The following is a 13,401-nucleotide window of genomic DNA, read 5'->3' as shown; positions in this document are numbered from 1 at the left end:
AATAACTTCTAAACAAATTTTTTCATTGATTTCAGTAGGTTTTTTCTTTTCACTGATTTTAAAATTCTTGGTGAGTTCATTCAAATTTTTGTATGGATTTTCCAATTAATTTCATCCCAAAGGTTTTCAATTGGATTAAAATCTGGTCTTCACACATACTACTTAAGAAGCAAACCATTCTTAATTAAGTTAGACATATGTTTCGGATAGTTATTATGGTGGAACTTCCACCTTAAGTTCATATTATCTTCGGCAAATAGAAGCATATGATTCTTTAGAATGTCAGGATGAACCAAACTATCCATTATCCCATATATCTTAACCAGTGGACCCATGTTAAACATCCCCAAACCGTAACTCCTCCTACACCATGCTTCACAGTACGTCTAGTGTACTTGGGATTATACCTTTCATTAATTGGTCTCCTCAACTATAAAATGCCGTCACATTTGAATTGGAAAAAACAAACTTGTTTTCCGTTGCCCATTTGTCCAGTTCACATGTTCTGTCTACTGATCTGTTAGCTTTGGATTTTCTACCACTTTTGGGAGCTCTTTCCAGTGTATTCTTTCTATTAAAATTGGAAATTGTTTAAATTTATATCGACTGCAATTTTACTGTTTTTCACATTCCATAACTTTTCTAAAATTTGTTATTTAATTTGTATTGATAAGAATAGTGTAGGTGTGAGACCAGAGTGAAGTTATAAAATATCTCATAAAATTAATTTAGGAACTAAAATTAAAGTAAATACTAAATAGTTTATTAATAAAAAAATAATTGTATACATAAGATTAGATTTGGATCATACAAAATAATACTAAAAACACAATCAAACAATCAGAAGCAACATAAAAGTAATTTAAGAATAAAACAATCTCAAACAGCCATAGGCATAGACAATTTCGGATGCGGATTGTAATCACGCAATTCGAAATCATCCAAAGTGAAATCTTCAATGTTGTCCACCTTCCTTTTGATGTGTAAGGTGGGAAACGGTCTCGGTTCCCGTTTCAGCTGTTCCTGCAACGCGTTCACGTGGTTCAAGTAAACGTGACTGTCTCCTAACGTGTGTATGAACTCCCCAGGCTGCAAATAACCTTGTTAAACTTGTATTTGTTGTCAAAAGATGAAACTTGCCTTCAAATCGGTGACATGCGCAATCATGTAAGTAAGCAGGGCGTAACTTGCGATGTTGAAAGGCACGCCCAAACCCATGTCGGCGGAACGCTGGTACAACATGCACGACAATTCGTCGTTGGCGACGAAGAACTGCACGAGACAGTGACAGGGGGGCAAAGCCATCTCCGGCAAGTCTATTGGGTTCCATGCGCACATTATCATCCTGCGATCAGTCGGTTTATTTTTAATGGTGTTTATCACGTGCGCCAACTGGTCTATGCCTAAAAATCAATTCATAATCATTGGTATTTTGTTGATAACACAAATTAAAACCTTTGTTAGTATAGTCGGCATGCATCCCCTTGTATTCAGCTCCGAAATGTCTCCACTGGAACCCGTAAATGGGGCCCAAGTCGCCCTCCTCCCTGTCCTTCAAACCGACCGAATCGAGAAATTCCCTGGTGCTGTTCGCGTCCCAGATGTGCACGTTCTTCTTTGACAGTTCCAACGCGTTGGTGGAGCCGCGGATGAACCACAACAGTTCCTCGGCGACGCCGCGCCAGAACACGCGTTTCGTTGTCAGCAGCGGGAACACATTGTTCCTTAGGGAGTAGCGCATCTGGGCACCGAAGATGCTGTAGGTGCCGACGCCCGTGCGGTCTTCGCGTTTCACTCCGTTTTTGATTATGCGGTCGATGTGTTGCAAGTATTGGTGTTCCTCGTGCGATTTGCTGTCCGATTTCGCATCGCCTTTTTCCATGTCTGCACTTTGACTGTCGCGTTCGTCGTCGTTCTCTTTGTCCACCGTTATTTCAATCGTGAACTTTTCTTGTGCTTTTTTAGTCACCACGCTTGAAATTATTAAATATAAATTTTATGCTAAACGGGTTGATTTAAATTTTTGGTCTACTTACGGTGCCATAATGGTTTTTTTTTAAGAAAATAATACTGTACTGACAATTTCGTTGGTTTACCATAGATTGAATATTTACATTGTTAATTCCCGCCAAATTTACTATCATAATTAAAAATGGCAACAAGTGACGAAGATAGAAAATAAGTGCACACATCAGTTAAACAAAAATAAACATATTTATAGTAGTTACCTGCAGAAAATAACAGAAACCTACATTAAGTTCAAGGCATTAAAGATTTCTGGAGACACAGGAATCTGTAAGCGGCCCGTTAATTCTGCTGGCAAATGTTTTTGTAGTGGTATTTTTATTGACAAGTAACAATTTGACATATTTGTGTAAACTTTACCAAAAACCGTAAAAAAATGTTTAATGTCTCAAACATATACTTAAACACATAGACTAGTATCCCAAAATGAAACTGGGCACAAGGTACACAATTAATCACCACACAATAAATCAACAAAAACCCAGAACTAAACAATTTCAACTTTGCAGATCATAATATGGAATTGAAAGTTTGGGTTGAAGGAATTCAACGTATCGTTTGCGGAGTATCGGAGTCCACCACATGTCAGGTTTGTAGCACAAATTGTCCACAACAATTGAGAGGTTAATAAAACACTGAAACCATTTTCAGGATGTAGTTTTTGCGTTGGCCCATGCGACTGGCAAATCGGGCAGGTTCACGCTCATCGAAAGGTGGCGGAACAACGAGCGACAACTCGCCCCCAATGAAAACCCCATGAAGGTACGAACTCAAATCAGACACTTAAACATTAAACTAACTGTGTCTTTTTAAGATTTTGATGAAGTGGGGCGAATATTCGAGCGATGTCCAGTTCATTTTACAATACAGTGACAGCAACAAGAACATGGTGACTCAGAAACCAAAGTCAAATAGCAGCACACCAACTCACTCAGTCACCTCACACAGTGCAGGCACCGATTCACCTGAGAGAATGAGAGAGCTGCAGAAAACACAAATGTACAGGTGCGTTTTAATAAACGAAATTTCTTAATGACAAATAATGTCATAAATGTTTCCAGTATGACCCACCTCGGCCACTTGGCGAGTCCAGACAACATAGGGGTGGTGAAGGGGGTGCAACAGGTGCGACCGTCGCCCCTGGAAGTGCGCGAGTGTCGCAACTCGCCGCACTCGTCACCCAAGAAAGGGGATCATCCGGACACCGGACCGCCCTCTCGTATAGCCCCCCCGTACAAAGACCCTCCCCAACCTCCGCCATACAGAGACCCACCCCCGCCGACCGCCTCTAACCATCACGAAAAATACAAACGCAACATTCTTCAGGAAAATATTAAGCCGTTGGTGAACCACGCGAAGAGTATGTCGCAGGACAGCGTCGATTACAGGGGCAAGACGCAGGAAAACGTTTTGTACAACGCTCAGTACAGAGAACTGATCGCCCTCATCAACTACCAAAGAGAGAAGCTCTCAAATCAACAGGCTGACTTAACTAAAGTAAACGTTTTTAATGCTCAATTTTAACTTATTATTTATAAATAATGTTGTTTGTTTAGTACGACGCAGAAATCGTGTTTTGGGAAGGCAAAGAACGCGAGAAACAAATGCAGTTGGACTATCTGGCACAGGAAATACTGTCTGTGTCAAATGAAAGCAAAACCAATCAGGATCAGGTAATACAAATTGGTTACAACTTGAAGTTACATAACTAATTAATGCACAGATTCAGGCTTTGAATTACATAGAAGAGGAGAGCGAAATTGTGAAACAACAGGAGAAAACGCTCAAGTCGGAAATAACCTTGTTACGTTCCAAACTGGCTAACTGCGAGACGGAACTGTTGCAGTGCAAAAATAAAATAAGGTACATACACAATTCCGTGTCTAGTTTGCAGATTATTCAGATTAATTTTTAGGTTGGTTATGGACGAGCTGCAGATGGAACAACGGGCGCAGTGCCGGAGAAGCGAATCAAGAAAGCAGTTGGAACGTAGCCTTTTGGCGGAAGTGGAGCGACTGCAGAAGGACATCGAATTGGCGAAACAGAGCACCGAACTGCACCACTTGACCGCCGAGACGTTGAAGAAAGAGGTGGCCGCGTTGGAAACGGCCATTATTGAGAAGAAGAAACAGGTGGAGCACCTCGTGTCCGAGATGAAGGAGGCCAACTTGGAGTCGCTGAGCATCGCACCGCCCGAAGACGTACGACAAATCCTGGAGGGTCCGACCAAGGCAGGCACGACACGGAAGATGATCGGGTCGCCGAGGCAGTTGGAGAACGCGGTGCCGACCAATAAGAACCCGCACGGCGTTTGGGTCTGACTTACACGCGTTTCTTAGGATGTCATGTAGATGCTAGTTTAACTAGAATTAGTTTACGTGCCGTTATATTATGATCTGTAGATTGAAATTATTGAGTTATTTTTAGTATTAGCACGTTTGGTCGGGTAAAATGGATCACTTTGTTGTTGATTTGGATTATCTGGCTTGATTAATGTTGTGATATAACTTGTACTCAATGTTTTAACCACCTTGCAGTAGGTAAAGTTAGAATAAGATTTATCTGTTTTCAAGTCTGATATGATAGTTTATAAAATTCGCCATTGTTAGAGTTTAAGAGAATTGTATAATAGAATTGTTGCAGAGATTTAAAATATTCTTTGGACAATGCCTTAAAACCGCATGATTATTTATGTTATTTATTTGTTAAGGGGTTTGAATGGGAATTGAATATATCTGAAAATTTTGTTATATGTACTTAAATATGTTTTTCTAGATTTTATTTTTATTTATGCACATTTTTTATTACTTTTTTTTACATTACACTGCCATAATTTATATTCATGAGTTTAATAAATGTACATCACATCTTCAAGTTTTCGTGTTTAATTTTACCCCTTATCCACTTTAAAAGACATATTTGATGAACAATATCCAACGAAAAACTCCTGAAACATCCACATGTAGTCAAGGATGAATTGAGATATATAATTTACATATATAATACTTAGTACAAAACTTAAATACTTAATGATCCACTCTATAATAGACTATATAATAAGCCATCAAAACAGTCCGCCACCAAAAAGCAAAATGACGAACATCCGTGAACATTTAAAGATAGCAAGATATTTGTACTCGGCGTTGGGAATTTGGCCTTACGACTTAACCGGTTGGAAATCGAAGGCATACAAAGCATATTTTTACATTTCTTTCACCTACTGGAATTCCTTTGTGTTATGTCTAGTTATAAAATCACTGTTGACGATTACCGAAAGAGAAATTTTGAAAATATGTGCCGACGCAGCGATAATAGTAGCCTCTTATATCGCAGCTGCCAAAGTGGTAATTTGTATTCAAGCGCCGATTAGAAATTGTATCAGAGAAGCGTGCGAAAGAGAAAAAGAGTTAAGACAGTTGGGAAATGAAGAGATCAACGCAATTTACGAGGAATACGTTGCGAAATCGAATTTTCAAACGCTGTCCCTTTTACTTCTTGCTTACGGGACTATAATAGAGTATTTTATTGTACCGGCGACTAGGTCGGTACTTTCGCACCTCCGCAACGAGGAACAAATTTTGATTTTCTACGGGTGGATCCCCTTCGATGAGGAGAAATACTTTTATGTTGCTTTTGTTTATCAATTCATTGGTGAGGTGCGAAACATTTAATAACAACTATTCGATTTCTATGTTACTTCTAGGGGGGATTTATGGGAACGCCAACTTTTCTTACACGACATGCTTTATGTTGAGTTTTTTGGTTTTTATAGCAGGACAAGTGCAAATTCTTAAAACTAAATTACGAAACATCACAACCTTTAGCAAAATTTACAGGGAAGAACGTCACATTTCGGAAGAGCTTGCTAGAAAGTTGTATCTTAAAGAATGTATTTTCGAGCACCAAAAATTATATCAGTGAGTAAAATAATATTAATTAACATACTTTATTGTCTTCGTATTGTTTCAGATTAACAAAACGGTTTAGTGATAGCTTCAAGATGTTTTTGTTAATTGATTTCATGATTTCAGCAATTAATATAACAATAATTTCAATTCAAATGGTTGTTGTAAGTACAACACGTATATTTTTAAATTGTCATGTGCATTTTATTAACCTTTCAGTTGCCTGGTCTTGACATGATAGTTTTAGTCTTGTTTCACGTTGTAACATACGTTTTTCAATTTTATTTTATATATTCGGCTGGTCACGAAATCAACGAAGAAGTAATAATTTAAATATATTTAATTTTATTTTAATTGCTAATTTTTTAGAGTATGAATTTGGCTTGTGCAATTTACGAATGTGATTGGTACGAATATGATAATGGATTAAAGATGGATTTATTGTTCATGATGCAGAATTGTCAAAATGTACCGATGAGGTTGTCGATTGGTCCATTTTATGATATGAAATTGGAATTATTGTTGAAGGTAAATAAACTGATGAATATTCGTTAAATGCATATAATTAATAATAATTATTTTCAGGTTGCCAAAGTTGTTTATTCCTCCTTCTGTTTTATTTTACACAATATGAATGAAGAATAAGATATATCAACATAATTTAATAATATAAAATGTTGTATAAGGCACCAAAATGTTCTTTTTAATACACCTAAAATATACCAATCGAAAACAGTTTGATTCTACTAAATTTTGAGAGAGACATCATGCACAACAGAGACAGTAAATCTCGTAGTGGGAATCTTTTACTGTCTCTCTTATGTATGTCTCTCTCAAATTTCAGTAGGATCAAAGCTTTCCTCTTGGTATATATTTTAGAACTTAATCATTGTAACTAGAATAAAAATGATATTAAAAAGTATAATTGCAATTAAGATGTTTTTTTTTGTCTTAATATTTAAACCAAAGTAAATTAGTAAAAAAACATTTTAACAGTGAAAATTACAAAAAAGTAGAAAATTAATATTATGATTAGTTATAAATTTAATATTTATTTTTTAATTCATAATTTGTAAGAACACCGAAATTGAGTTTAAAACAAAAATTTAATTTCGTTTTGAATATTTCCACATGTTGTTCTTCATCGTTAATAATTAATTAGACCAGTAATACAGCAAAGAGAAAAATTTCTCAAAAGTCAAATTGTCAAGGATGAATTATAATATGTAATTTACATATTATATATACCTATAACATGAAATTTAAACTTTAATGATTCAATTTATAGTGAAGTATAAAGCAACTCTGCAATATACTGTATAATCAAATTAAAATGTCGATCATTCGGGAACATTTAAGGGTAGTAAGATATTTATATTCGATTTTGGGACTTTGGCCTTACGAGTTCACTGATTGGAAATCAAAATTGTATAATGCATATTTTTGCTTGGTAATAATCTATTGGCAATATTTTGTGTTTTGTTTTGTTCTCCAAACCCTTTTGACGGCTAATGAGAAAACTATAACTGAAATATGTGCTGATGCACCCTTAATAATTGGGTCTTATATCGCAGCCGTCAAAGTGTACATTTCCCTCCAATCTCCTGTGGTAAAGTGCATCAGAGAGGCTTACCAAATAGAAAATGAATTAAAAGAAACGGGCAATAAAGAATTGATATCAATACATGAAAAATACGTATCCAAATCGAATTTTCGTACCATTTTCCTGCTGGTCGTGACTTACGGGACCATAATTGAATATTTTCTTGTGCCAGCGACCAAATCGTTGTTGTCTTATCTTCGCAAGGACCAAGAAGCCCATTTGATTTTCGACATGTGGTTTCCGTTCGACGACAACAAGTTCTTTTTATTCGAGTACGTGACACAATGCTTTGGTAAGAAAGCCAAAAGTGCAAAACAGTTTTGTAGTAATTTTTGAATGTTTCAGTGGGTTTTCTTGGGAACGCGTACTTTTCTTACACGACGTCATTTTTGTTGAGTTACTTGGTGTTTCTGGCTGGACAAGTTCAAATTCTGAAAGTCAAATTGCTGAACATCACAGCCACAAGCAAAATTTATACTCGAGAACGGCAAATTCCTGAGCAGGAGGCCACAAAATTGTATTTTAAAGAATGTGTTCTGGAACATCAAAAATTATATCTGTGGGTAACAATTGAATTGAATTGGATTAATAAATTTATTGGTATCCTTTCAGATTAACAAAACAGTTCAACGAGAGCTTTAAAACATTCTTATTAATAGATTTCATGATTTCAGCAATTAATATAACCATGGTTTTAATCCAAATGGTTGTGGTAAGTATTTTTGATAAATTTTTTGATCAGTATTAATAATATCAATATTTCAGATGCCTGATGTTGATATGATAGTTTTGGTATTGTTTCACGTTGTAACCTACATTTTTCAATACTATTTTGTTTATTCAGCCGGCGATGAAATTAATGAAGAAGTATTATTAATTTTCATTATTAACAGTTCTAATTTGATTACCTGTGTTTTAGAGTAAGAATTTAGCTTGTGCAATTTATGAAAGCGACTGGTATGATTATGATAATCTACTAAAAAAGGATATGTTGTTCATGATGCAGAATTGTCAAAATTTACCTATGAGATTGACGATTGGTCCGTTTTACGATATGAAATTAGAACTTTTACTTAAGGTCAAAGTATTTAAGAAAATTTGACACAATAAAAAATAATTTACTTTAATTTTAGGTTTCTAAAGTAGTATATTCATCTTTTTGCTTCATTTTAAACAATATGTAATTACACAGTTTAAATAACATATATAACATATTTATTTGGAACCGTTTTAACAAATGTTATTGTAGTTAAGAGTAATTAAAGAGTTTTAACAGAACAGAACAGAATAAATATACATATATATATATATATATATATATATATATATATATATATATATATTATTGTATATTCTATTTTCTATTTTAAATTTAAATTTTGCTAAATAATATATTTAATGACTAATACATAAATTAAAATGATAAAAATATAAAAATACCAGACAAAGAGTAACGTTTTCTTTTAATTATATATATGATTAATTAATAAGTTTGTTGTTGTAAATTTTAAATATTCGTTTATAAATTTAGCATTAATATACAATATAAGTAGTAAACTAAGATTTTATTTAGTACTAAATATTTAAATAAATTTTATTATTCATACTTATATTTGCAACTTTATCATAATTCTGATAAAATTAAAACAACACATTTAAAATGTGTAAAAAATAAAAACAAGTTGAAAATTATTATATCGGTACATATACAGACATTTTACATGGAATCCAAAAAATTAAGTATAGAACTTAGTGATCTATTGAAAATAATAAACTTGGTGTCAATTATATTAGAAAATTAGTTAAAAATTCAGTAACAAGTTAAGTGAATCACCCTGTATTTAACAGAATAAATATATTTATTTTATATTTAAATACATCTTGTATATTCTATTTTCTATTTTAAATTTAAATTTTGTTAAATAATATATTTAGTGACTAATACGTAAATTAAAATGATAAATATGTAAAAATACCAAACAAAGAGTAACGTTTTCTGTTAATTATATGACAAAAAATCAAATTTTTTATAAGATTGTTATAAATTAATAAGTTTGTTGTTGAATTTTTTAAATATTAGTCTATAAATTTAGCATTAATATATAAGTAGTAAACTAATTATTGAATATTAAATATTCAATATTTAAATAAATTTAAATAAATTGTATTATTCATAGTCATATTTGTATTTTTATATAATATATATAATTCTGATAAAAATAAAACAACACATTTAAAATGTGTAAAAAATAAAAACAAGTTGAAAATTATTATACCGGTACATAAACAGGGTGGTTCACCTAGCTTTCTCATTAGAAGTTTAGGAAGAATGAAGAAAGGGATCGTCTTGAATTTTTTTTTAGTAATTATAACTTGACTTGATTTATTTTGAACACAATTAAACATAAATAATGAGCCTGCATAAAATTTGGGAGTATTAATAATGGCTGTCTTTAGTTAATGTATATGCTTGAAATGAACAAAAATTTTGGAAAAAAATTAATAAGTTAATTATAATCAAAAACTATTGGGTTTAGGTATAAAATATAGTGGCATTGTTTTATTTGTAATTACATGTAGAATTTAAAATGCAAAAATAAACAGAGTGTTTTATTGAAAATAATAAACTTGGTGTCAATTATATTAGAAAAGTAGCCAAAAATCCAATAATAAGTCAAGGGAATACAGGGTGATATTTATGAAATTCTAACAAAAAAAATAGTAATTTTTTAATATTTTATCCACACGTGGATACATTAGAAATGTACATACAATTAAAAGGTCAAAACCTTGTCAAAATTATCGACAAATGTTAATGAATCATCCCATCAGAAATAGATACATACATAAGTTAAAAATTAATATTTAAAAACTAAGAAATGGATGCAAATGTAATTGCTTACACTTCTACTCATGCATAAACAAATATTTTAAAAAATAAATAAAAATATATTATAAAATATTGGGAAAATTAAATAGTTCCATGTACATTAGTAAATAGAAATATTAAATAGAATTAAATACGCCTGTGTCCCCTACAAAATCATTATTAAATTGATTTTAATGGCCGTCTCAATTTTCAAACGCCACTTTAATCACCAGTGGTAATTTACAATTAAACGACCCTCTACTAATACACCAGTAAACGCCCGCATCAAACGTTAACAACACGACAGCGATTTTTTTTTCCACCGACACTTATCATAATTATTTTGCCGGAGTAAAGGGTTAATTGCCAATTACGTGAAGGTAATTAGGTGTGTTGAATATGAATATCGTAGAGATAACACTGCATAGTGTCAATATAAATATAAAATAGTCAAATACGAATAAGCATTGTTGTGTGTTACAGTTAATAATGTGGAAGGTTGCGTTGGTTTTGGTGGTCGCTTGTGTTTTGGAGACGGGCTCCGTTTGGGTGTGCAAGGGTTTTCCGGCCGAAAATTGCTATGACAATGGGGACGACAAAAGAAATTTGGTAAGTTTAAATCACACAAATATCTTTTTAAAAAGTGGATTAAAATGTTTGCTTCTAGACACAAGCGGTGCAAAATTGGAACTTCACAGCTGAAGAGAATACGGTGGTGACCAAAGATGGTTACCACATAAAAGTGGTTAGGGTATATAAAAATATAACGAAAACAACCCCAATTATTATTGGACATGGGATCATGATGAATGGTGGTGGTTTTACCCTACAAGGCAAAAAATCTTTAGGTAACTAAGACTTTTATATATGTCCTTACTTAAATATTTAACTACAACGATTAAATTTTATGGTAGTCTATTATTAAATGAAAACACATAAATGTTAACTTTCGTCATTGTGTTATATTACTAATGATAAGTTTAGTTTCACTGAGTAATTTTGTAATGATTCATGTTTATTAATAATATTGTATTCTACATTAGAAATGATAGGGATTAAAATTGTATTGTAGGGTTGTAAGTCAAATAACTATATAAAAAAGTAAATACAGTATTGGCAGAAAGTAGAACAACATTAAAAATATATAAATTGCACCGCCCTTTATATGCAAATCTAATACACTGAACACTCACTGTATACAAACATATCGGTGAATATTTCAAGATTTGTTAATGTGGAAGGAACCTGATGGTCATTTTTTATAAATAAATAAAAATAAATAATTTTAAAAAAGTAGCTCTACTTTCTGCCAACACATCTTCCAAGTGAATTAATTTAATTGAAATTATAAGGATTTTAAAAAATTGTGCATTCACCAGTAAGAAATAATGCCTGTTATACACCGGCGCATCCACCATTTTGTAACTTACAGAGTAAACTATATTTTTAGCATACGTTTTGGCTGATCAAGGATACGAGGTATGGCTTTTAAATTTCCGAGGTACAACATACAGCGACACCCACAACACACTTTCGTCAAACTCCTATCCATTTTGGGATTTCAGGTAACAAAAATATTAACAAAATTTGAACTGAATTAATTAATTGTGGTTATGAAAAGTTTTCACGAAATGGGAATATACGATTTGAGGGAAACAGTCGATCTGGTCTACAACAGGACGGGCCAAAAGTCAACCTACATCGGTTACTCGATGGGAAATCACGCCGGCTTCGTCTACGGCAGCCAGTTTCCTCAGGAGGCTGCAACCAAACTCACCTCCATAGTGGCCCAGTCACCAGTAGCCTACTACTTCCACCAAAAGTCTTGGGCACAATATCTTATCCCTTTTATGCCTATGTTAATGGTACTACTTCAAAGCCACAGAAATAATTCAGCAAATTAACATAATTAAACATTTCAGACTTTGGATAAAACAGTATTTAACGGTCGCTTCTTCGACGTGATCAAAACCTTCGCCCCTCTGTGCACCATCGGTGATCCCTTCACCTTGTACTTCTGCCACGGCTTAACCGCCCTCATTTTCGGCGACGACTACGAACAAATTGACCTGGAAACCTACCCGGTGTTCTTCTACAAAGGTCCGGACAGCATAGCCACCAAAAACTTGAACCACATGTTCCAAATCGCGAGAACCGAGGTGTTTAAACAATACGATTATGGACCGGTGGAAAACATGCTCAGGTATAAACAACTAACACCGCCGCTTTACAAATTGGGCGACATTCTTGTCCCGGTTTCGCAGTGGTTCGGACCCAACGACTGGATCGCCACAAACGAGGTTTATATCATTAACACACAGTATAATAACAAATAATTAATATTAATTGCTTACAGAGTGCGATGAAAATTAATTCGGAACTGCGACCAGAGAACAGATGTAAAATAAACGTGATACCTTGGCCGAAATGGACCCATCTGGATATTCTGTGTGCCAAAGATATTGAGACTCTGTTGTACCAAAGTTTTATTCCGGAAATTGATCTGTTAGCAAGTGGTACATGTACCAAATAAATGTTTGTTGAAAAATATTGTCTTTAATTAATAGTATTTTGTAGCGTTTGTTTATATATTTGTGTTATTGACAACGCGTGTCGATTAATTTAAATAACCTTTCCATGGAATTGCACGTTAATGATGCGCTAATTAATGAAGTATAAAAAACTCAGCGGTATAGTGGGTAAGCAAATAAAAATGATATTCGTTCTAAAACATTTAATAAACTAATAATTAATAGGACCAATATTAAACTAAGTATTAAAAATAACAGCCTGAGTTCATTTTGAACCATACCACATGCTATCATACACATCAACATTAATAATACATTCAATCATTATGGTAATTTACATATTATATATACCTATAACATGAAATTTAAACTTTAATGATTCAATTTATAGTGAATTATAAAGAAACTCTACAATATTCTGTATAATCAAATTAAAATGTCAATCATTCGGGAACATTTAAGGATAGT

General features: G+C 33.3%; 3 protein-coding genes and 1 long non-coding RNA gene across 5 annotated transcripts; 3 read left to right on the top strand and 1 right to left on the bottom strand.

The window, feature by feature from the left end:
* Positions 1 to 741: 741 nt before the first annotated feature.
* On the bottom strand, positions 742 to 2,155 carry LOC109601056 (thymidylate synthase). The gene is made up of 4 exons (XM_020017260.2): positions 2,037 to 2,155; positions 1,456 to 1,973; positions 1,141 to 1,403; positions 742 to 1,089 (listed from the first exon to the last, which is right to left on the bottom strand). Exons 1-4 carry the CDS (start codon positions 2,042 to 2,044, stop codon positions 880 to 882), a joined length of 999 nt encoding a protein of 332 aa, XP_019872819.1. The 5' UTR covers positions 2,045 to 2,155; the 3' UTR covers positions 742 to 879.
* A 137-nt stretch (positions 2,156 to 2,292) lies between these two features.
* Positions 2,293 to 4,899, top strand: LOC109601048 (ras association domain-containing protein 8). 2 transcript variants are annotated; one of them, XM_049969842.1, is made up of 8 exons: positions 2,293 to 2,468; positions 2,535 to 2,614; positions 2,677 to 2,787; positions 2,840 to 3,030; positions 3,087 to 3,522; positions 3,582 to 3,698; positions 3,755 to 3,888; positions 3,941 to 4,899. In XM_049969842.1, exons 2-8 carry the CDS (start codon positions 2,543 to 2,545, stop codon positions 4,344 to 4,346), a joined length of 1,467 nt encoding a protein of 488 aa, XP_049825799.1. In that variant the 5' UTR covers positions 2,293 to 2,468; positions 2,535 to 2,542; the 3' UTR covers positions 4,347 to 4,899. The 2 variants fall into 2 exon arrangements, with proteins under 2 accessions (XP_049825799.1, XP_019872812.1); XM_020017253.2 differs by having other exon boundaries at positions 3,749 to 3,888.
* A 1,133-nt stretch (positions 4,900 to 6,032) lies between these two features.
* Positions 6,033 to 6,424, top strand: LOC126266299 (uncharacterized). The gene is made up of 3 exons (XR_007548713.1): positions 6,033 to 6,094; positions 6,150 to 6,251; positions 6,300 to 6,424. It is a non-coding gene; the product is annotated as an uncharacterized LOC126266299 (long non-coding RNA).
* Positions 6,425 to 10,713: 4,289 nt separating this feature from the next.
* LOC109601039 (gastric triacylglycerol lipase) lies at positions 10,714 to 12,944 on the top strand. Its single transcript, XM_020017244.2, has 7 exons — positions 10,714 to 10,782; positions 10,886 to 11,011; positions 11,070 to 11,250; positions 11,853 to 11,967; positions 12,024 to 12,267; positions 12,325 to 12,702; positions 12,759 to 12,944. The coding sequence occupies exons 2-7, from the start codon at positions 10,892 to 10,894 to the stop codon at positions 12,933 to 12,935; spliced, it is 1,215 nt and encodes a 404-aa protein (XP_019872803.1). The 5' UTR covers positions 10,714 to 10,782; positions 10,886 to 10,891; the 3' UTR covers positions 12,936 to 12,944.
* The last annotated feature ends 457 nt before the right edge of the window (positions 12,945 to 13,401 follow it).

This window comes from Aethina tumida, chromosome 7 (assembly GCF_024364675.1).
Source record: "Aethina tumida isolate Nest 87 chromosome 7, icAetTumi1.1, whole genome shotgun sequence".
Classification (NCBI taxonomy): domain Eukaryota; kingdom Metazoa; phylum Arthropoda; class Insecta; order Coleoptera; family Nitidulidae; genus Aethina; species Aethina tumida.
Note: the sequence above shows the minus strand (reverse complement) of the source record. Positions and strands in the feature narration are given on the sequence as shown.

Coding starts and splice junctions, on each gene's coding strand:
- LOC109601048 (XM_020017253.2), top strand. CDS start 2,543: ATGGAATTGAAAGTTTGGGTTGAAGGAATTCAACGTATCGTTTGCGGA. Junction 3,523..3,581: donor AACAGGCTGACTTAACTAAA/GTAAACGTTTTT, acceptor TTGTTTGTTTAG/TACGACGCAGAAATCGTGTT. Junction 3,889..3,940: donor CAGTGCAAAAATAAAATAAG/GTACATACACAA, acceptor ATTAATTTTTAG/GTTGGTTATGGACGAGCTGC.
- LOC109601039 (XM_020017244.2), top strand. CDS start 10,892: ATGTGGAAGGTTGCGTTGGTTTTGGTGGTCGCTTGTGTTTTGGAGACG. Junction 11,251..11,852: donor ACAAGGCAAAAAATCTTTAG/GTAACTAAGACT, acceptor CTATATTTTTAG/CATACGTTTTGGCTGATCAA. Junction 12,268..12,324: donor CTTTTATGCCTATGTTAATG/GTACTACTTCAA, acceptor TAAACATTTCAG/ACTTTGGATAAAACAGTATT.
- LOC109601056 (XM_020017260.2), bottom strand. Junction 1,404..1,455: donor TGCCGACTATACTAACAAAG/GTTTTAATTTGT, acceptor ATTGATTTTTAG/GCATAGACCAGTTGGCGCAC. Junction 1,090..1,140: donor CGCATGTCACCGATTTGAAG/GCAAGTTTCATC, acceptor GGTTATTTGCAG/CCTGGGGAGTTCATACACAC.